At 38.6% G+C, this 23403-nt stretch overlaps 1 protein-coding gene across 3 annotated transcripts in view; it reads right to left on the reverse strand.

The window, feature by feature from the left end:
- UBN2 (ubinuclein 2) overlaps window positions 1-11482 on the reverse strand; it is an 88256-nt gene extending 76774 nt beyond the window's left edge. For 2 of the 3 annotated variants that reach the window (XM_079150080.1, XM_079150078.1), the window contains exons 1-2: window positions 8800-11481; window positions 3044-3136 (exon numbers count right to left, since the gene is read on the reverse strand). In XM_079150080.1, coding sequence (XP_079006206.1) covers window positions 3044-3136; window positions 8800-9279 — 573 coding nt within the window. In that variant the 5' untranslated portion in view covers window positions 9280-11481. Of the gene's footprint in view, window positions 1-3043; window positions 3137-8799 lie in introns of all 3 variants that reach the window. The other variant, XM_079150079.1, reaches the window with a different exon arrangement.
- Window positions 11483-23403: the final 11921 nt, after the last annotated feature.

Consider the following 23403-nt stretch of genomic DNA (forward strand, 5'->3'; position numbering starts at 1 on the left):
AACTTCAGAACAGGTTTTCCTATGCCAAATGCTAACTCAGGGGACCCCAATAATATTAATGCTAACTTGGGAGGCAGCACATCACATGCTGAATCACATTATAAGTTAAATCATGAGTCACACTGAGTCACATTATGTACAGGATCTTTCCAATTTGCAGAGGGAAATTCTAATATTGGTTTTTTAATAATCCATGGTTTTAAAAAAAAAGAAAACACTCTAATTATCAAGCTGGAAAAAGTGGAATATGGAAGCTGATAATTTAGTGATATATAGCAAAATTATAAATATATAAAATATTTGATCAAGTCTTCCACTTGTAGGAATTTGTCTTGTAGTAAACTTGAAAATTTGTAAAATGACACTTCACAAAGTAATTTACTGCATTATTTGAAAGAGCAAAATTTTCTTATAGAAAATGCAAAAAGTAAAGAGCAGAAGGATATATAGTATTCTGTAATATGTGTAAAAAGCGGGTGGGGTAGAATAGAAATGTGTGTGTGCTGCACTTCAGACAGAGCACTAATCTCCAAATTTAAAAAGAACTTACAAAATTTTACACCAAAAAAAACAAAGAACCCAATCGATAAATGGGCCAAGGAACTGGACAGACACTTAACAGAAGACGACACACAGGTGGTTAATAAATACATGAAAAAGTGTTTAACATTTCTAGTAATTAGAGAAATGCAAACTAAAACCACCTAAGATTTCATCTTACTCCAATTAGATTGGCTGTTATCAAGAACACAAACAATAATAGAAGTCGGCGTGGATGTGGGGGAAAAAGGCACACTTGTACACTGCTGGTGGAGTTGCCAGTTGGTGCAGCCACTCTAGAAAGCAGTGTGGAGAATCCTCAGAAGACTTGGAATGGACCCTCCTTTTGACCCAGTTATCCCACTCCTCAGTTTATACCCAAAGGACTTAAAATTAGCATACTACAGTAACGCAGACACATCAATGTTTATAGCAACTCAATTCACAATAGCTAGATTGTGGAACCAACCTAGATGCCCTTCAACAGATAAAGGGATAAAGAAATTGTGGTATATATAGATAATGGAATATTATTCAGCCATAAAAATGAATAATATTATGGTATTTGCAGATAAATGGATGGAATGGGAAAATATCATGCTAAGTGAAATAACCCAATCCCCCAAAAAACAAAGGCATGATAAGTGGATGATTACACATAATGGAGGTGGGGGTATAGGAGGTGAGAGAAGAATGGAGGAATTTTAGATTATATAGAGGGAAATTAGAGGGAGGAGGGGGCAGGGGTATGGAAGATGATGGAATGAGACAGACATCATTACCCTATTACATGTATGATTACACGAATGGTATCAATCTACATTGTGCACAACTATAGAAACAAAAACCTATACCCCATTTGTGTACAATGAATCAAAATGCAGTCTGTAAAAATAAAAAAATAAAAAGAAATGTGTGTGTGTTTTCACACACACATATACACAAACACACACACATATATATGGGGGGGAGAGACATGCACATATTACATCTCCAAAAGGACCCACCCAAATGTTACCTGCCTAGGAAGTGGGATTAGATGAGTGGGAAACACAATAAAAATAAAATTAAAAAAAAAAAAAGTTACTCTATAGTTTTTTTTAAATTTTATTTGATTTATTCATGTGGTGCTGAGGATTAAATCCAGTGCCCCACACATGCAAGACAAGTGCTCTATTACTGAGTCATGAAGCCAGTTCCATGCTATAGTTCTTAAAATTTTGAACCATGTAAATGTAGTGCTTGAGCAAAACATTAAACCAATGTATACTTTTTTTTAACAAAACAGTATTTTAGGATTTCTACATTGAAATACAGTATAATCTCACACTATAATTAAAAATTACAAATTAGAGTAATAATTTTTGCTTTTCTTTTTATTAGAACACAGTTCATCTCTAGATTTATAATTACATAGTCACAGAATACAGAGCTAAAAGGGTCTTTAAAAATCTTGAATCTCTCGATTTCCAAAAAAGTTAACTGTGACCCTACAAGGCTAAATAACCTCACCTGAAGGACAGAGTCAGTAGGTGGCAAAGTAAGCCTAGAGCCTGACACAAATTCCAATCTTTTCTCAGATATTTCTATCACCCACAAATGATTTCTTAATTACTACAAGGAGCCACCAAATGTCAGCCACGATCCTAGTTGCACTCTGAGGATAATATAATGGCAGTGTTAGTGTGAGCTGATATCCTATCTCTATAAAACACTTGTCAATGTTCATGGAAGAACCAGAAGGGATCTGATTTTCTCAACTGGATTATTTTTGAGCAAAGTGCCAAGAGTAGTTTAAGTCATAGGATAAATATGGGGCTGGGGAGCTTCCTACAAATCATACTAGAAAATCTGAGAAAAATGTTAAGCAATTTATCAGGTAATTAAAGATTATTTTTGTATTAAAACAAGAACTAATAATATAGTGTGGCATAGAATGTAAAATGTACATGAATATTTAAGATAAACAGGACGCTTTCAAAGAAATTTTGTGTTGCTTCTGATTGAGACTGATCCAGACAACCTGGAAATATAGCATATACATTAACTCTCTTAAACTCTTGAAAGACAGGTTGGAAAACAACTACACTAAGGAAATTAAGATACACTTCCCCATAATGGAGAAGGCACAAGATTAGAGCTAGACAGCGTGGATGTGCTGCCTATTCTTGCCACAGTGTAACACAGATCAACTGGGCTCAGAGTCTATTTCTTCATCTGTAAAATATGGTTAATGTTACTTATCTTGTGGTATTGTTATAAGAACTGGAGGTAATATATGTCAAGCAAGCTTTCTGGACTCCAGAAGGACTATAACAAATGGTGCCCACTACTATAGCCATAACAAACCTAATCGAACTCGGTCTAACATTCATTTGGTTTCAATTTGTGGCAACAAGATAAGGCAGGCAATGGATATTTATAACTCCTCCCAACCAGCCATGGAAAGAAAATAGGACAGAAGGATAAAATCACCTATCCAAACACTGTTTATTATACTCACATATTTCATTTCAAACTTCTTAGCCAACATTTCCACCTCTTGCCTCTCCTGCTGCTCATCATTAAATGGGTCTTCTGTATGAACAATCTTCTTCTGATTCAAAGGAAATAGGAAAAGAAATGAAAGTATTAGTATTACAACTATTATTGTTGCCATATATTACCTACTTCAATTACCTTTCAATATAATTGAATATGCAATTATAATCAATAACATCTAATGTGTATTCAATAATTATACATTGTATAATTATTACTTCAATTATTATTCATAGTTGAATATATTCTGAAATTTAATCAATGAGAATCACTTTTTCCTACTGCAAACAAGCAAATTAGAAGGATTAAAAGTAACTAAAAAGAACTATTGATTCACAACAAGAAAATGTTTGCAGTTTTGATAGACTTATATACATTCTAGCTTTTTGGTGGCCAAGAATGCAATAATCCAAACTGACTCTACCTGCAAAATGGTCATGTGATCACACCATCCAAAATAGTAAGGTGAAAATTCTCCAAAACATTAGGTAAAAATGAAAAGATGTATAACTCCAGTTTGATGTCTTCCCTAACAAAGATTAACTGTTTTGGTCAGGAAATGCCTTTAAAAGGATGTCTAGAACATTAATTAGAGTCAACATTTAATCGTTTGTCTATGAGTTATTACTTCAGTAGCTGCAGCCCTCCCTAGCTTCCTGATGAGACCCATAATCAACTCTCTATCTCCTGTCAATGCATATCCATTCAAGGAGTATAAACTCTTTTTGTTTTTGTTTTTGTTTTTTTTTTGGTGGTACTGGGAATTGAACCCAGGACCTTGTGCATGCAAAGCAAGCACTCTACCAATTGAGCTATATCCCCAGCCCCCAGCACACACTCTTTTTAAACAAAGCCAGAAAAGAAAAATAATTGCAGAAAGATTACATTACCATGGCTTTCTTTTAGTAGGAACAGTGAAATTTTATTGTAAAATACACAGTTCTAACACATGCACCTGCACACACACAGGCAGCGAGAGTGCGTGCTTGCACACAACAGCTAGGATCCTATATTTATCATCTATTTGCCAAAACAAACAAATCACATCCTTTACTCAGGTTCACTATTTTAGCAGACACATTTTTATATATGGTTTTCAATTCACCAAAAAAATCCCAGCCAAAACACACAGCTACTTTTTAAAAATATTATTTTTATCTAATTTCAAACAATTAATTTGAAAGTAAATTTTTAAAAAGGAAGGCTAGATGTTTTGCTAAAGTAGTATCTTTGATTACTTAAAAATGAAAGTATGGGCCAGGTACAGTGGTGCACGCCTGTAATCCCAGGGACTCAGGAGGTTGAGGCAGGAGAATCACAAATTCAAGGCCAGACTCAGCAACTTAAGAAGAACCTGTCTCAAAATAAAAAAAGAAAAAGGGCTAGGGATGTGGCTCAGGGGTTGAGCAACCCTGGGTTCAATCCCCAGTACCAAAAAAAAAAAAAAAGTATATTACAACTCAAATACTGTATAGATTTGGCTGATCGTGAAGGGGGGGAAATGCAGAAGAGGCACAGATTTCCATACTTTGGAACTGAGACGCTCCATCCTAGATATAAAGGTTGAGATATGATCAGTCTAAAACACCTGATAGGAAAACATGGGCAGAATGAACACAAAACAATCCATCATACTTAGGACATTAAAATAAAAGGATGGGGCTCAGGTTGGAGCTCAGTGGTACAGCACTTGCCTTGCACCTGTGAGACACTGGGTTCAATCCTCAGCACCACATAAAAATGAATAAATAAAAGGCATTCTGTCCATCTACAACTAAAAACAACAATTAAAAAAAATAGGATACTCCTCTTAAGGCTTAAAGGAGTTAACTTTAGAATAAATTTTTAGAACTGTAATAAATAATAAATTTGTAGAATGCCTTATTCCAGCTGGAGTTATCAATGGAAAATATAAACACTATCCAAAAGAAATAAACTAGCAAGAACACACAGGTAAGGAAATAAGGAATAGTAGACATGTTCAGGTACAGCCTTAAGGCTAAAGTTAAAGACAGTGAGCGATCACCATGTTCTGCTATATTTTCAATAAGAATCCTATTTATATGACATTCTAAAGTATTTTATGTTCTTTATGCAGGCTTCAAAGAACATTTTTTACTTACTTCTGAGGTCTATAAAAATAAATTTAAGAAAATGGATTCATTTTTCTTTTACTGTTAAAAATAGGTCCCCTCTTTCAAACTTTTGTATGATTCTTTTATGATTTTTTTTCCACCTGAAAAAATTACCAACTACCCTAACTATCCATGTGCAAAATTTTGCCCTTTGATCTTATTAACATCATTTCTTGATCTATCATACATCTTATCCAAAATATGCAATGTGACAAGCAGCGGGATGCCAGAGAATTCTTACACTACAACTACTTATTTTTCTCTTTACAGTAAACATCCAATTAATCATGTTCACAAACTGGTACTTCAGTTAATGAATTTTCTGTTTACTTTTTTCTTTTCTTGTGTTCTGGTTTACTACAATTCTTATTTCTAAAATGCACTATCACTCTTCAGACAAAAATGGTGAACAAATCAATCTTTCAGGATAGAGATGACTCCAATGCATTGGTCTCATCCGGAACCACCTCATACTGCACAGAAGCATCAAGGAAATCTTTAGTGGACTGCATCCAAACAACCTGGGAGGTGGCTTTGCACTAAGTTTTGCCAGCATATTCTTATTTAATTGTGCTTTTCCTCATTTATAAAAACTGGGCATAGAAAATTTTTGATTGCATTTCAGTTGACTGGTATTTAACTGTTCATTTAGCATTTAAGGGGACAGATTTATTTTTCCATGTTTTTTTTTTTTATTGGTGCATTATAGTTGTACATAAAGGAAGGGGACTGATTGAAATGCACCCCAATACAGATGGTATCCACATGTACCACTTTTTCCCCCCTACAGTTAGTTCCACATTTATCAACTTCAAGATCTAGAGCTGAAATCTTATTCCATGATAGATGGCTGCTTCAAAAATTTGGAGACTGTTTTCTTCTTCTTTTATTGAAAAAAAATTTTTAGTTGTAGATGGACACAATACTTTCTTTTGTTTATTTTTATCTATGTGGTGCTGAGAATGGAACCCAGTGCCTCACACATGCTAAGCAAGCCCTCTACCACTGAGCCGCAGCCCCAGTCCATGGAGCCTTTTTTCTTCTAATTTTACAAGACCTCTTTTTCCCCTTCTCAGTCTATTTACAAAATATGTTCAATTACAATAACCCAAAATTAAAACTCTTTTGAAAATATTATAACATCTCTCAAAATATATGGAGTATTCCCAGAGGGAGAGGAGAGGAAAATTTGGGAGTCATTACTTTCCAGGCCAAAGCTAATCATTTTGCTTTCTGACGGCCTCTCTTTAGGGTTTCCTATCATGGAACTATGCAATTTTACTTAAACAAGTGTTTTCTACTATTTCTTATGTAAAAAATATACTAGCTGGAATAAATCATAGGAAAATCTAGTAAATCTTTGTTGCAAAAGTATGTTGTATTAAACAGTGGAGCAGAAAAAAATTTGTGGAATGATAAAAGGCATATGGCTGAATGTACAATGATAAAATTGGACCAATTTACCCCTAAATGAACATAATGTATGGAGTAAACATAAAAATTATTCATCTTTCTCCTAAAACATGAAAGTATAGACACACTCCACACAACAATGTCCTGCTCAACGACAAAGCACACACACAATGGTATAGACCACATGCCAAGGTAAAGTAGTAGCTATACCACCTAGGTGAGTTAAGGACATTCCATGCTGCCTGCACAATGATGAGATTGCAAGTATCCTGTCATTAAGCAGTGCGTGACTGTTAATAGCTGTGATATCAAAATGTTAACAAAGCTAGGGTGTCAAAATGAGCTTTTCCCTCTTGTTTCTTTTTGAGAATTAAAAATACATAATAATTTATCATGGCATGGACAGTACAGCATAAAGAGGATTATAAAAAAGGACTCCATTTGTACTATGACTAACTTGATTTTGACAGCATGCTGTAAATTTTAACTGCATGGGTTAACTGTAAGACATTTTGCTGTTCTATATGCATCCATATTACAATGGAAATAAATGCTAATAAAATTAAGTATAACCCTCTGTGTTAGCCTCATTTGTAAAATGAGGACAATAATTCTTACCTCATGAGTTCTGCAGCACTAAACTAGATAAAACAATATACTCTGCTGGCAACTGTGTCTAGCACATAGTAAGAACTTAGTATACACTAGCCAGTATTATGTATTTTTACCCAAAGATAATGCTTTTCAGCTGTAACTTATGAAAATTACAAAAATTGCAAGCCTACAATTTCTTGAAAAATGCTCCAAACATACATTTTTAATTTTCTTTGGAAAAAATTACATCACATTTATAAAGATGAGGACACTAGGTGAAGACAAAATGTTATGTGACAGTGCCCAAAATAGTCTTGTACCCTTAACAAAATTCATTTTCATTAAAATAATTTAGTAATGATTTGACCACACAACACTATTAGTAACTAATGATCAAAAGATTACCTGGCTACAATATAAATAAAATCTAGCGACATTGTTTAATATGATACTTTTTGACTAAGGAGTCATTCCTTTTAACTACAAAGATAGTTAAGAAAAACAAAACAAGTGACTTCTGGAGTCCATTAGAACCATGCTAAAGCAAAACCTAATAAAGGACATAATCTCTAAGAACAGAAGACAATGTTCTCTCCCTCTCCCTTCTCTCTTTTTCTCGCTCTGTTACTCTATCATCTCCCTTTCTGACTCACTTCTGAAGATGAACCCACAACAATAAAAATTACAATTACCAACAAACCGCTGTTCCAATCCCCATTGTTCACCAGTTCCATCAAAGGTACACCTATGTCTTTTAAATAAAGTTTTTAAAAATTCAAAGTCAATATTTTTTTCAACAAAATCCACAAATTACAATGGCCAAGTATAATATTCTCCAACTCAGGCTCATAAACTAATGATACTCAAATAAGAATACGATGAGTAGGCACCAGACTCCTTCCCATTCAACGACAACATGAACAAATACCACCAGAAACAATTTTTCAAAAAGATGCTAAAACGTTTGTCAATAGGAGAGGGGGGAAAAAAAAAGTAATCAGATAACCAAGAGCAATTTCTCCATGCCTAAAGTGGAATCCCTAGCCTCTGAAAATGTTAATTACTCCTAAATCCCCTTCAATTAAGAAAAAGCCCCCCCGCACGCAAGCCCAGCCCAGCAGACCCGCGCCCTGCGCCACAGTGATGAGGACGAGGATGAAACGCGAGGGGTTACACAATCTCTCGGCTCCAGCCTGGGGGGCGTGTCCCCCAAGGTTTTCCCTTCCTAGCTACTGGAAACACAGCGGCAGCGCCACAACGAGAACCCAGACACGCCACTCGCAGGGCCCCAAGATTTTGTGTAGGGAACAGAAAGGAAAAGAGGAAAATTCGAGGTTTCGAAAGGTGCTGAGGAAAACAGGCGCGGTGCGGGGTCGCGGGGAGAGCCTCGGCCACCCCGGGGAGCCGAGCTGCGCCGCGCTCCCGCCCGGTCCACCCGCTCGGCCCGGGCCCTCCACCCCACCCTCGGGGTGACCAGGACGCGCCCGCGGGCCGTCCCGGGGTGCAAGCCAGCCGGGGGAGGCGGCGGGTCCTGAGGCTGCCCGGGTCTGGGGCGGGAGGGAGGAATCCTCTGTACCCGTTGTTCTCCGCACAGCAGCAGCTCCGGGTAACTGAACTCCACGCAGCTTTCGTCGGTGGGGTCCTTGAGCACCAGCTCCAGGCGCACGGTCTCCCGCGGCGGCGGCGGCGGCGGCGGCGGCGGCTCGGCCCGGGAAGCAGACTCCCGCGGCGGGGGCGGCTGCAAGGGCAGCTGAGGCAGCGGCGGCGGCGGCGGCTCGGGCCGCGGGGGCTCGCGCTGCAGCGACATGGGCGGCTCGGCGCGGCTGACCTCGCGCTGGGGGAGCGGCTTCTCCCGCGGCGGGGGCTGCGCGTCCGAGCGGGGGGCCGGCTCCCGCGGGGCCGGTGGCTCCGCCCGGGCCGGCTCGCGGTACGGCTGCGGCTCCAGCCGGGGGGGCTCGCGGGGGTACTCGGGCTCGCGCTCGGCCCCCGGGTACTCGGCCTCGCGCCGCCTCACCGGTGACAGGCTAATGAACGCTACTCTGCGCGGCTCCGCCATCCCCACTGTTCTGGCCCTCCGCTTTCGCTCGAGCCGGCGCTCGCTTCTACGCCGCGCTGCGTGCCTGCCCGCCCTTCCTCTTGCTCTCCGTCGCTTTTCTTCCCTCCACCTCCTTCAGCCGTCTTCGTCGACGCCACCGTGAGCGTGGACCGTGCCCCCTTCCCCGCTACTATGTTCTGATGGGCTCCACCGCCATCGCCAGGGTCGCCGCAGCCGCCATGTTGGATCCCCCACATAAATAGAAGCAGGCCGCTGAGCGGGCGCATGCGCAGAGAGGAGACGCTCGCGTCCACCGTCGTGGCTGTTGCTCAGTTTTCCTCTTTTCCTTCCAACAGTCTGGAGTCCAGACAAGCCGGCGGAAGTGACGTCATGACCCGGCATGTTTCCTTGGAAACGGGGACGCTATCGGCCCTTTTCCTCTAAGGGAGGGGTCTGGGGTTTCCCGAGTAGCTTCCTACTCTCACCCGGAAACCGCGGCGCGCTTGGGGCTCTAGCAGGCGAGCATCGGGATGTGCCCGGGACCAACCTAGCCATGGCGCCAGGTCCCGCCAGACATTTGCCTTCTGCTCCCGGCGCGAAGGAGTCGGGGTTGTCAGCTGAGTGTTCACGCGTTCCCGGAGTTCGGGAGAGAGGAAGGAGACGCACCACCCGCCCGCTGTGCCTGCGCGCCGAGGGCCCCGGCAGCCCGACGTATCCCGGGAAGAACCCAGGTGGCCCGCGCCACCAGACCCCTGCCTAAGGCGCGGCGCAGACTCCCACGCGCGTCCCCTTTCCAGACCCGCTCTCGCCCGGCGGGGGCACTACGTAAAACTCAGTAACGCTCTCCTGTTGGAAAATTGAACGAGCAGATGGACACTGGGTTTATTCGTAAGGCCTACACTGTTGAAATCAATAGAATTAAAACTGATTGAGGAGGGTTGGTGTGTTTTAGCGGACCCACCCTCTGCAAGTATGCTAAATGACCCACTTCAGGGCCGGGAGGAGTGGTGATTGGGCACGCCTTCCTGACGCACCCGGAGAAACTAATTGAAATTCAGATTTTAAAGGGTGAGAATCACTGGCAATTTAAATTCATTCAGTAGAAAGTAAATTTGAAGTCTCGCCCTCCACATTCTCGAAGGAATCTAAACCCTCCGTAAATTGTACTCACTGGATTAACTATTGAGGATTCTGAGTCAGTGTGAAGTCACAGACATTCTGAGTAGGTTTTCATTGTTCTTTTATTTCCCCATGTTGAACCAACATCATGATGGAACCTGTGATTCCAAAGGTCCCTCCTAGCTCTGAAAAGCTATCATTTTTCTCTTGGCACTGTGTTTAGCTCCATGTTCTCCTTTCCCTCCACTCTTCTGATTGCGATTAGGATCTCATTTTAGGACTGTCTTAGCACTAGCACTTTAGTGACCTTTCTGCCCTCAAACTTTCTGCTTTGGAGGAAAATGTCGGAAGGGACATATTAACGCTTCTAGAACACTTTTTATCATATCGTTTTCTATCCTAGGTACAATGTACCTACAAAATAAATTCTATACGTATATGCAAAATCCTCCACAATTTAGCCTACAGATTGCAAACTGGTGGTCTTGGGCCGAACCATTTGGCATTTGTGTGACTTACGCAACATTATCTTCTGCTAACTATTAACCCACAAGGTATTTTCTCAACCTTTTGAACCATAACCCACCATAAGAAACAGATATTACATTATAACCCAGTGTGTACACACATATGTACATACCTAATACTTGTCTTCCTGAGTGGAAGTAAAAACAATACAATATAAAAATATTTTATAATACAACGTAGAAACATTGTATTATTAAGATGTAGAAATCATACAGAAGCAAGTTAGGAAAGATTTTAGTTCATGCAATGTCCCTACGTTTATTCCAGGCCAGAATGCATGAAGACATGCCCCATGCACAACTAAGAGAATGTCCAACTTGATCTTTTATTTTTAAATGGATCAAAGCTAAACATTCTAATTCACATACTTAAACAGTTATAAATCATAATGTATGCCCATGTTTTTCATAGCAATAAGTTGTTCTTTAATCTTTATCTGACCTGATAAATGTCTGGTAACCATTTTTCTGTGTAAATAAAGTATTAATCCACAATAGTTTATCCTCTTTATTCATTTAAGGTTTTGAAAATCAAATTAATCTTATATACATTTGTTTTTATGTAGTGTCTCAATTTATCTTGTTTTTAGTAGTTTCTTCCACTTTTTGCATTTCTACCTTGTTTGCTGATCATCTTTGCTGTTCTATCAGTTGAAATTCTATAAATAAATTATATAGGTCAATTTTTGTTGACCTAAATGCTATTTGTGTGTGTGTGTGTGTGTGTGGTGCTGGGGATTAGAACCCAGGACCTTGTGCTTGTGAGGCAAGCACTCTATCAAATGAGCTATATCCCTAGCCCCTAAATGCTATTTTCTAATTTTAAATATATCATTCTCTATACAAACAATCCCTCTATGAAATTGTCTTACTACATATATCTGGCATAAAAGTTACACAACTTGCAGTAGTAGGAGTTTCTAAATGTTCTATGGTATTACAATTGATATTGTGACATCACCAAGAAATATGATTTTCCTTTATCAGCCAATTTGTCACCAAAAGCACATGTACCTGTACCATATCCATCAGTGCTGAATGAAGAGGAGTTTGACCTCTTACCATGATCCACTTTTCTTTTTGCTACAACAGTAGGCTACTGAATATGAGGATTATCTTTCTTTTTGTGGAACAACTGAGAAATTATGCCAATGACTTTGCCTTTTCTAAGCATGTATTTGAGGGGTTTGTTGATAATTTCATCCTGCTATATCTTCAGATGTCATTTTAGTTCTGAAGGGAGTATGTTTTCATCTTTAGGAAATGCAGTTTTCCTTTCTGAATGAGCTGTAAAATCAACATTTTTTTGGACTAGAGTGAATACTTTCTAAATATTTTCACTATTTACAATTCAAGATCCAGCAGCTAAACCTGAACACATTTCTGTTTTTTTTTTTTTTTTTTCTTTCTTATTTCTTTTTCTCTTAATACAACCTCTTGCAGTTTATGCTAGTTTGTATAATATACTTGATACATACACACACTATACTGGTGATATCCTTTTTGAAAAACATCAAGTTTTCCCCTGGAACTCAACTGAAAATTCTGGGATTTCTATGAGCCAGTAAGATTCTCATGTACTTCATTTCATAAGTTATACTGAGTTCTGATAATACAAAATTGGAATATACAATGCTATCTGTCCAAAAAAATGAACCCAGGAAATTCCAGTGTATGGACTTCCCCTCCTTCCCTGACCCTGCTCTTTACAAATAATTAAACTATCAGAAGTCCTAGACAGGAAATGTGGTGCATTCTGATATTTTCTATTAAATTGTTGTAGTCTATTTCAACTTTTTTAAAAGTACTCCTTTGACCCTTAAAATTGATCCTACAATCCTCTAATTGGTTGCAATCATCAATCTGAAGTAGATGTTCAATCTAGTACTTAGAGATTGAACACATGAAGAAAAAGTAATTTTGCTCTTAGGGACTAGGCATAGAAAGTGTCTACCTATACATTTCTATGAGAATTTGGAAAATCCTGATTGATTTTGTTCGGAGAAAAGGCCCTCAAGTTGGATGGGGAGAGGTCAAAGTCAATTCCCAGTGCAGAATCAGAGTGTTTTTAATGTTATTTATCTGTATGCTGTAAGATCAGAGATAAGGCACTCTTGGAAGGGGGGGTGTTTACAGAAATTACATAAAATTATAAAACTTACATAGAAGGTATGATAGTAAACTACTAAGCCACTTACACCTTCTTGACAATGTTTTCACGAAGACCAGAATGTCTTATGAACATCCAAAGGAAGAAAATCACAGAGAAAAGCAAGTGCAGAGTCTGTGGACAGGGTGAGCTTGGAGAGGTGGAAGAAAGGTAAGAGAGGCAGGATCAGCATGGGACAGGTGCTAGAGATGAGGAGATCTGAGTGAGGGAGCAAGGGGCCAGGTCATGGAGTGACATTGAAAGGCTGGTTTTTTAAAAAATAAATGAAACCAGAAGCCACTGGGAAATATTAAGTAGAGAAGTGACATAATCTTACAGGAAAAACAGGAAAGTGGGGGCCATCAGCTGACCCATGCCCCCAAGAAGTCTAGCGAATGAGGGCAAGGAGATGGCTGCTGGGTTTGGCAAAATGTACATTATTGATGACCCTAAGGAGCCAGAGGCATGTTCTCTTCATTTCAGGCAAAGAAGGTTGAATCATTGTTTATTCCAGGCCCTTTTAAATCTCTGTCTCTGACATCTGTCTCTCACTTCTGTGTGAGTGTGTGTGCGTATTTATCTCTTTTCAGTTCCTCACTTCCAATATAAAAATTCTAAGTTTGATGGACGCAGTGGCACAGGCTATAATCCCAGTAACTTGCAAGGCTGAGGCAGAAGGATCGAAAGTTTGAGGCCAGCCTCAGCAACTTAGTGATATCTTGTCTCAAAATAAAAAATAATAAAAAGGAATGGGGATGTAGCTCAGTGGTAAAGCACCTTTGGGTTTGCTCCCTGATACTGAAAACAAAATAATACTTTTGTTTGTATGTGACCTTGTATATATTGTATTATTTCATGTGAATATATCTTTAATTTGTAAATGTGTTATCTTACATACCTAATTCTGTTTCTCTCTCTCTTTTTTTGCTCAATACTATTACTTTTAAGATCCACACAGGTATGATATAAGCTGGATACAATGCATCCAGTTTATAATTTCTGAGTGATAATCTACAATGACAGGGACACTATGTGGCCCACCTTCAGAAACAGATACAAAACCCACAGGTGTAATATGGAGATAAGCCCAGTGGACTTGTTTTGTCTTGGAGTCAACATGATTAGCTGAGCATTTGCATTTTAATTTAATTTTTAAATTAAGAAATTGTTTTTTAGGGATGAGGAGATAGCTCAGCTGGTAGAGTGCTTGCCTCGCAAGCACAAGGCCCTGAGTTCGATCCCCAGTACTGCAAAATAAATAAATAAATAAAATAAAAATTGTTTTTTAAAGAAAAATATCTTTATTCAAAGATACATGATTACCTACACAGGAAATTCCAAAGACTCATGAAAACTAGGGCTGGGGATGTTGTTCAGTGGTATAGAGTGCTTGCCTAGCATGCTCAAGGACCCAGATTCAATCCTCAGCTCCACAAAAAATAAAAAGAAAACTAACATGAGATTATAGCAAGAACTTAGAATACAAAGTTAATATAGCAGTCAATTACTTTTTTTTTTTTTTAACAATAGCAACAAACAACTGGATTGGAAATTTAAAACTGGACCACATATGTAGTGCCAAAAAAGCAATAGTTCTGTATAGTTTGATGAAAATCTATGAGGAAAAATTAGAAATTTATAATGACAGAATCAAAGGCAACATAAATAAACGGTGAGATATTTTAGGTTCATAGATGGAAAAATCTCAAAAATATTTAATTTGGCTCATTTTTGGTCCTTGGTTGCTTGGCCTAGTGGCTTTGGCCCTGTTGGGAGGTCAGACCTCATGGCAGGGAACATGAGGTGGAGCGGAACTGCTCATGTGGTGGGGCTATGAAGAAAAGGAAGTTATCTTGTGATTCACAGTCTGGGTTCCATCTGGAGAGAAGGGCCTTTAAGAATGATTTGGCCTTTAAGAATGGTTTCAAGTGGAAAATATTGTGACGTTTTTTTACAAGCCTTTGCCTGATTTTCATTAAGCAAATGTTCTCTTTGCAGTGTTTTAAGTTAACAGTACAACTGTTTTCTCTATTTTCTGCATATGTGAAATTGGCAAAAATGCAAACTCACTATAGGAATCTCAGTGCATTTTAAAATGCAGGGCGCACATTTCTTGCCTTCTGCAGTGTCCTATAATTCTCCCTTTGGATTGTGCAGCACCATTTCTGGTTTCTGGGGTGACCCATGGTGCTTTTGGCAACAGTGGTTGTGCAGAGCCATTTGGGCCTCTGGAGCAGAGTTCATGGAGCCTGACGATTTTCCTTTTTTTTTTTTTTTTTTGGTACTAGGGATTGAACCCAGGGGTGCTTAACCAGTAAGCCACCTCCAACTCCAGCTCCACCATTTACTAGCACAAGCTCTTTGACCTTGGCACAAATAACTTAAGCCTGTTTCTCCACCAGCAAAATGAGGATAATAATACATATATTTCAGAAGTTTTTGGAATTAAGTGAGTTAATAAATGTGAAGTGTTTAGAAGAGGGCCTGGTGCATAGTAAGCAGCAAAATAAATGTTTGATGTTTTTTGTGATGTTGTTCTAATGAACAGTCAGTTTTATTGGATGATTGGTGAGTCCTTGAAAGGGAGGTCCAGTCTTTGTTTTGAAGGCATAAACCATAATAACAATCTATTCCTTTTTTTTTTTTTTTGATAGATTACTTGCAAATTTTACTTATTTTAAAAAAATTTCACCTCATGGACTGTAATCTTCTGCTACTAAGGTCCTCGTGATCGCATCATTATTGTTTTTAGAATAGCAGTGCTGTTTTCTTTGTTGTGTATTCATAACTGTTATATCTTCATTGAGAAATGAACTTCTTATCATTCAAAGTGTGCTTCTTTGATTTAATGATTTTGACCTGGATTCAACCTTGTTTGATTATGACACCTGCTCTCTTTTTATTTGCATTTGCCTAATTGTACTATTGCCCATATTTTTATTGTTAACATTTATGCATCACTTTGTTCTAAGTAAGAGCAAATAGCCCAGAATTCGATTTTGCTGTGTGAATCTATAAGCCAATCTTTTTCTTTTAATAGGTGACTGAAGACCATTTACATTTTTGACAGGAGAGGTGTGTTTGAGCATAGATCTAACCCATTATCTTACGCCATTCTTTCTCCTTCAAATATATTTTTTTTAATCCTCCATAAAATTACCTATTTTCTTGTTCTGTGTGTGTTACTTTTGATAATTTGGACAGTTCACATTTTTGTTGTAATGAAATATTTTTAAAATGTCCTTAATCCTCAGTTGCTTTGGAAGTTGTCTATAATGTCCAATGATGAAATTAATGTATTTTTTCTTTCTCTCCATTTTGCATTTAACTCGATATTGTAAAATGCACTTATACACCTGTGACATGATCTGTCAGCTTCAAATGATAAAAATACCAGTCATAATACTACTTTCTACTTTTTTTTTTTTTTTTTTGCTAGAATAGAATATTTGCCTATAGGTTCCATGTATGTGCACCAATTCTCTTAGTCATCAATTTTCTGTGATATTCCTAACATTTGGTTTTCTTGTTCCTTTCCCTATTTCTCCCTTGCTTTAATTTTCTGTAAACTCTAAGCTGTGTTGTCTGTTTGGTTTGGTTATTCATCTTTGAGAAAGATGAGTTTTTGTGGAGCAGCTGTTTGATGAATATGCATGTCAGGGGACCCCAGGGCCATGTACCCACCTAGTTGGCATTTACCTTCTGACACAGAGTTCTGCATTTGCTCTTCTCCATCTCATTTGATAAACAGCTGGGAGCTGTTCACAATGCTGCTTCTGTGCTGCAGGGCCAAATGCTTTCTAGCAATCTGGCTATCTCTGATTTTTTTGTTTTGCTCAGTCTCCTCTGCTTCTCAAAACTACATTTTAGATACTTTATATCTAAACAGATTGCATGTATTATAATGCAACAAAACATGAGGATTTAGCACTCTTTCACAACAAAATATATACATATACATGTAAAAACACACACAGTTCAATGTGGACACTTCCCATCTTCTCATCCTCCTAATACAGTTGCATCACTTTTAGGTTGAATCAGTGTTCAGTGCTTACAGTTTTGTGACCACATACATGCTTTCATAGCTCAGCCTTGAAGTATGAATAATTTCTTTTCCTGAACATTTTAGTAATTATCTTCTCATTTGTTTAGTTTTCTAGCATATATATATATATATATATATATATATATATATATATATATATATGAGACCTCCAAATTCTCCCCGCCGCCCAGCGCATTGATAAATGAGGTATTCTGTGTGTTTGATCTTGAATTCTTGAATGAGTGTCTTGGAGCCCTGTATTATGTCTGAAAACATTGCCCAGCTGCCTTGAAGCTTGCTCTCCACCATCATCCTGGCATTCCTGTGACCCCTTGCTTAAGTTGGAGCCTCTGTCTCTTATGATGTCTTCTTTTTTTCTTTTGTTTGTTCCCTTGTTTCCATGTTTTTGATGGAGCACATTTTTAGGAGTTCGTTTTTTTTTTTTTTTTTATGCTAGAGACTGAACCCAGGGCCTTGAGCATGCTAGGCAAGCACTTTACTCTGAGCTGCATCTCCAGTCCCTTTCATTTTTTTTTTTTTTTTTTTAATTTTGAAGCAGGGTCTCAACAAGTTGTCCAGGCGGCCCTGAGCTTGAGATCCTCCTACCTCAGCCTCCAGATTTGCTGAGATTACAAGTGTGCACCACCACTCCCAGGTGGGGATATTTTTATGTTATGTACATGTCTGAAACATATTTTTTTCTATTACATATTTCAATGGCAACTTTTACTTGGAAATACTTCTCAGAATTCTTAAGACATTGCATCATAATGAAGTGTCCAGAGTTGCAGTGGAGAAATCCAGTGTCATCTATTGATCTAACTTAATTGTTTGCAATTTGTGCTCACCTCCCCCCATCAGAAGCGTTCTTGTCTCTTGTGTTCCTATAACTTTTTTTTGGGGGGGGAGGGGTAGTTCTAATGACACCCTGGACTGATGCCCAGGTCTAATTCCAATCTCTGAATAGTAGTTGTGTTCATAGAGAATGAGCACAAATGCATGAAAAACCTGAGATTCTTTTTTTTTTTTTTAAGCTTATACAAAATTGCCTATTTTGAATGTCCAGCTCCATGAGTTTTGGAAGAGGTACAGTCATGTAATGATCACCATATGCATTTACTTTAATGATTTCTCTAGTCATGTCCCAAAAAGACCTATGCCCGTTTACTCAGGTGGCAGTACATTAAAGGCTACTCATCTCTCTTTTTTTTTTTTTTTTTTTTTTTTTGCGGTGCTGGGGATCGAACCCAGGGCAAGCACTCTACCGACTGAGCTATCTCCCCAGCCCTCATCTCTTTTGAGGACTGTCATGCACACAGTCTTAGTAGACAGTGGTACACAGTGTCCATCCTCATGGTCCCCAGTTGGAGCTGGGGGACCAGGTAGTAAATGCAGTTTGGGCCAAATTCCATCTTACTGTGGGCTCACTGGATAATGGCCTGGTGGCCATTTTCCCTTCCATTGAACTCACATTAATAACCACCTACTTCCTGTCTTTTGATTATTTGAGAACAACAAACTTCATTTTTTCTGCTACTATTAGCTGTATATTGACTATTAATAAATATCTAAATTTAATTTTTCTTGACCATCTTTCCTGACATCTCTAAGCACATACAACTCTGCACAAAGATGGAATCACACTTTAGTCCATTTTGTACTATGACAGAAGAGAGATAGGGTAATTTCTAAATAACTGAAATTCATTGTCTAACAGTTCTAAAAGCTGGAAGTCTAAGATCAAGGTGCCAGCACCTGGCAAGGGCTTCCTCCTGTGTCCTCATGTGGTGGAAGGTGGAAGCCCTTTAATCCTCCTCAAAGCCCCCACCTTCTAACACAGTTCCATCCGGGTTAAGTTTCCAACACTTGAATTTTGTATGATACATTCAAACCATAGTGACATAAAAGGGTTATTTTGTAACCTACTTTTTAAATTCAACATTGTGTCTTATAAATGTTTCTATGTTGTATTAGTTTCCTGTTGTTGCTAACAAATTACCACAAACTCAATGGCTTAAAGCAACACAAATATATTTTATACTCTGTAACTGAAAATGGGTCTAACAGGGCCAAAACCAAGTTGATGGCAGGGCTGGATTCCTTTCAGGTGCTCCAGGGGAGAACTCACTTCCTGCCCCTTTCCAGCTTCTAGGGGTGGTTTGCATTGCTTATTCATGACTCCCTCTCTCCATCTTCAAAGCCGCAGCTATGGCCAAGTCACTCCCATGCTATCATCTGTTCCCCCTTCTTCCTTTTCAGTATCTCTGTGATAACAGGGGGACCACCTGGATACTCCAGGCTAAGTGCCTTGTTTTAAGGCCAACTGATGAGCAATGTAGTTCTGCTGGCAACCTTAGTTCTCCTTTGCTGTGTAGCTCCACATGGTCATGGGTTCTGCAAATTCAGATGTGGACATTTCGAGGGACCATTATTCTGCCCACAATGTAATTAAATAGTATATTAACCACAACACTTTTTAATGACTTCAAAGTATTATATTGTGTAGATGTACCTGCAGTTATTTAACTGATACTTTGTTGATGGATATTCCTTTTTTTTTTTTTTTTTTTTTTTGCGGTGCTGGGGATTAGAACTCAGGGCCTTGTGCTTGCGAGGCAAGCACTCTACCGACTGAGCTATCTCCCCAGCCCTGGATATTCCTTGATTAGTTCACTTAATAAATGTTCATTGGGTATCTACCATGCTCCATGTTAGATAGGAATATATTTGTGAGCGATCATATATGTTGCTTACATTTTAATTGTTATAAGCAATATTTCAGTCATCAATCTTGTGCATGTATCTTTAAGTAAGTCTCCAATTATTTCCTTAGAAAAAAATGCCTAGATTTGGGAATGTTTTATGTATTTTATTGCAAAATTAAAATATTTTTTAAAGTTCACAGGAGTCAAAAGATCTTTTATTGCCCTAAGATTAGACAACTCAAGAGTATGAAAATGAAAAATGTTTTCAATAAATTGATCATATAAAATATCTATGATTTCAATAATAATACCATAGAAGTCTGGGGCTAGAGCATAGCCCAGGGCATAGTGCTTGCCTGGCCCAGGAGCAGGGCAAGCCTCATTGATTACTATGGAGGTAGCTAGGGCACCAATTCATTTCTTTAAAAATTGTAAAAAATAATTTTATTCTCTCACCTTTCCATATAGCTGATTTTGAGAATAATTAGTTAAATGAGAAAGTTCTGTGTAGAACTTTAGAGCAGAGGAAAAAATCTGGACTAGGAAGTCACCACTTTGCAACCCTGAATGAAACAATGGGTCTTGGTATGATCATCATGGCTGCTAAAGTCATTGAATCAAAGACCCCTGTGACTCACCACTCACATGAAAACTAAAACTAGTATTTGCTGATAATCTATCTAATCTCCACCTATCTGTATGGCACCCTCTCCATCCAAGCCCTTGGTGCTCCCTTGGAAAATCCACCCTGACTTCTGTGTTCACCACTTCTATGCTTTCCTTTCGAGTGTATATTTTAGTTGTTTTAACTTTAAAAAGTTATTACTGTAAGCAATATATTGCTAAGATGCATTCACAATGTTGCAAGAAGCTATAAATTATAGTGTACACTATTTCATTGTGATTTCACCAGAGTTTGTTCATCCACTCTTCCATCTGTGGTATTTGGGTTGTTTCTAAGTTTTTCCTAGGTACAGTGCTGAGAGGATCATTCTTGTGTGTGTGTGTGTGTGTGTGTGTGTGTGTGTGTGTGTGTGTGTGTATTACTGGGGGTTGAACCCTGGGTGCTCTGCCACTGAGCTCCATCAAAAGTTCTTTTATTCACTTTGTGACAGGATTATCTTAAGTTGCTGATGCTGGCCTTGAATTTGTGATTCTCCCACCTCGGCCTCCCAAGTTACTGGGGTTACAAGCATGGACCAGGTGCTGGGTCTTAGAGGATCACTCTTGTACCTATGTCCTGAAACACTTGCATGGGAGTTATCTCTTGGGCATCTAGCCCAGAGTGAAATTCCTGAACAGAAGCATGAAACTCACTATGGCCTTATTTACAAGATAAGGTCATACTGTTTTTCAAAGAACACATTAATCTCTATGTGCAGATGAAAGAACTATTAAAGTTGGGATTAAACATCTGTAAATTTCACTCATGCTTTTATGCTGCTATCTTCTAACATAATTTACTTCTTTACTTAGCTAAACTCTTTATACTTTAAGTTGTGGCATAAAATTCTCTTGTGTAGCCTTTTCTTTTTCTTCTTTTTTGTACTGGGACTTAAACTCAGGGCACTTTACCACTGAGCTACATCCCCAGCCCTTTTTATTTTTCATTTTCCAACAGGGTCTTGCTAAGCTGCCCAGGCTGGTCTCAAACTTGCTATCCTCCTGCCTCCAGCTTCCAAATTGCTGGGATTCGGCATGCACCACTTTTCTAGTTAACCTACTCCACAAGTGCTTTTCCCCTTTGAGTTTCTCAGTAAATGTATAAGCTACACTATCCCATCACTTCACTGCATTTATCTTCTTTTCAATTTATTCTTCAGGCCATTGTTACTTATATTTTAATCCTAGCATGTGCTTGTAGTTTTAAAAACTTTAATGACATCTTAGCTCCACCATATTAATTACTCCTCAGTTAATAACCAGCAAAGGAGAGTATAACTAATTATATGTTTACAGAGAAAATCAAAAATAGAAAGACGGGTATAATTACTTACTGTCCAACTATCTTTCAGTAGGATAGACCTGTGCATGTTTAAGAGGAATAATAAAATTTCCTTGGAATTTTTTCAAGCATTTAGTTATGTCCAAGTTTAGTATAGAAAACCTAATTTATAAATCCATGAACAACCAGAAATCTCTGAAAATCAAGTTCTTTCTTTCCCTTAGGTAGTTCATTCACACAGATGAACTGTGAATTTTGTATCTGGTTGTGTGTGACCCTTACTTTTGGTTGACAGGAAGCTTGAAAGGAATTTCTGGTCCATCTTTAGCAATTATTCTGTTTTAGTACTGAGTATTGAACCTAGGGGCACTTTGTCAGTGAGTTACATCACCAGTCCCTTTTTATTTTTCATTTTGAGACAGGGTCTTGCTAACGTGTGCAGGCTGGCCTCAAATTCGCAATCCACCTGCATCAGCATCACTACTCTCTGGGATTATGGGCCTGTGCCACTGTGCCCAGCATCCTTCCTTTACTCTTATATGCTTTCTATCTATTGATGTTTTGATTTACCTCAAATCATTTCTCAAGCATAGTGGATATAAATAACTGATCAAATAAGTATACATAAATATACATAAATATGATAAACAAATTAGATAAAATGTACCCACAGTTTATGCCCCTTGTCTTTTCACCAAAGTTTAGCCTAGCAAGGTCCTTATTTCTTATATCTGAGGTTTGTAAATTGTGTTACCCTATGAGGGACAGTTGAAGGATGAACCTACTGTATCTCCATTTCTCCTTTGATCCAACCACTGGAGCAGCCTCTGGGTGTACACTGGACATTCAGAATTTAAAGAAACCCTGTTGATGCTAACAAATGTGCCAACCTGTCTTTATACTACATACTCAATACAAACACATCAGCTGATGGTATTCATTGAGCATTTTACTGCGTGTTCTCTTGCATTCTCCTAATCCTAAAGTCTAAAGTTAAGGTAGGTTTCAGGTACATTACTAGGCCTCTTGCTGCTCTGAGACCACCTCTCAACAGGTAGGACTATGGTTTGAGCATTATCATAAAGTACATATAAACCTTAGTGCAGAAGTATTTTATAGGGTAAAGAAAAGGGATGACTGTTCATCTAAGTCACATTGAGAGTTCTGCCTCTAGGAATAACTAAGTCACTAATTCACATTTCCCGTAGAAAGTAGATTTCCACTTGATAATGATGCCTGCTTGCTTGAAAGTTTTCAAGTGTATTAAGCCACAGAGAAGTCCTTCGGCTTCTGAGTACTTGGAAGTCTGTTGTGTGTGTTGAACACAGGGAAGAGCTTGGGCATGTTGCTAGATGTTGAGCTTCTGATTGCTTCTCCCAAATGAGGCAGGAGGTATCCCACTTACAAGGATATAAACATTCACATTAACCTTCTTTTATCTCAATACTTTTTGTTTGTTTGTTTTGGTACAGGGGATTGACCCCACGGGTGCCACATTTCCTGCACTTTTTATTTTTTATTTAGAGACAGGGTCTTGCTAAGTTGCTTAGGGCTGTCTTTGAACTTGTGATCCTCCTGTCTCAGCCTCCTGAATCAGGGGGATTACAGGCAGGTACCTTCACTCCTGGCTATGTAATACTTTATTGATGCTG

Source organism: Sciurus vulgaris, assembly GCF_902686455.1.
Source record: "Sciurus vulgaris genome assembly, chromosome: 8".
Classification (NCBI taxonomy): domain Eukaryota; kingdom Metazoa; phylum Chordata; class Mammalia; order Rodentia; family Sciuridae; genus Sciurus; species Sciurus vulgaris.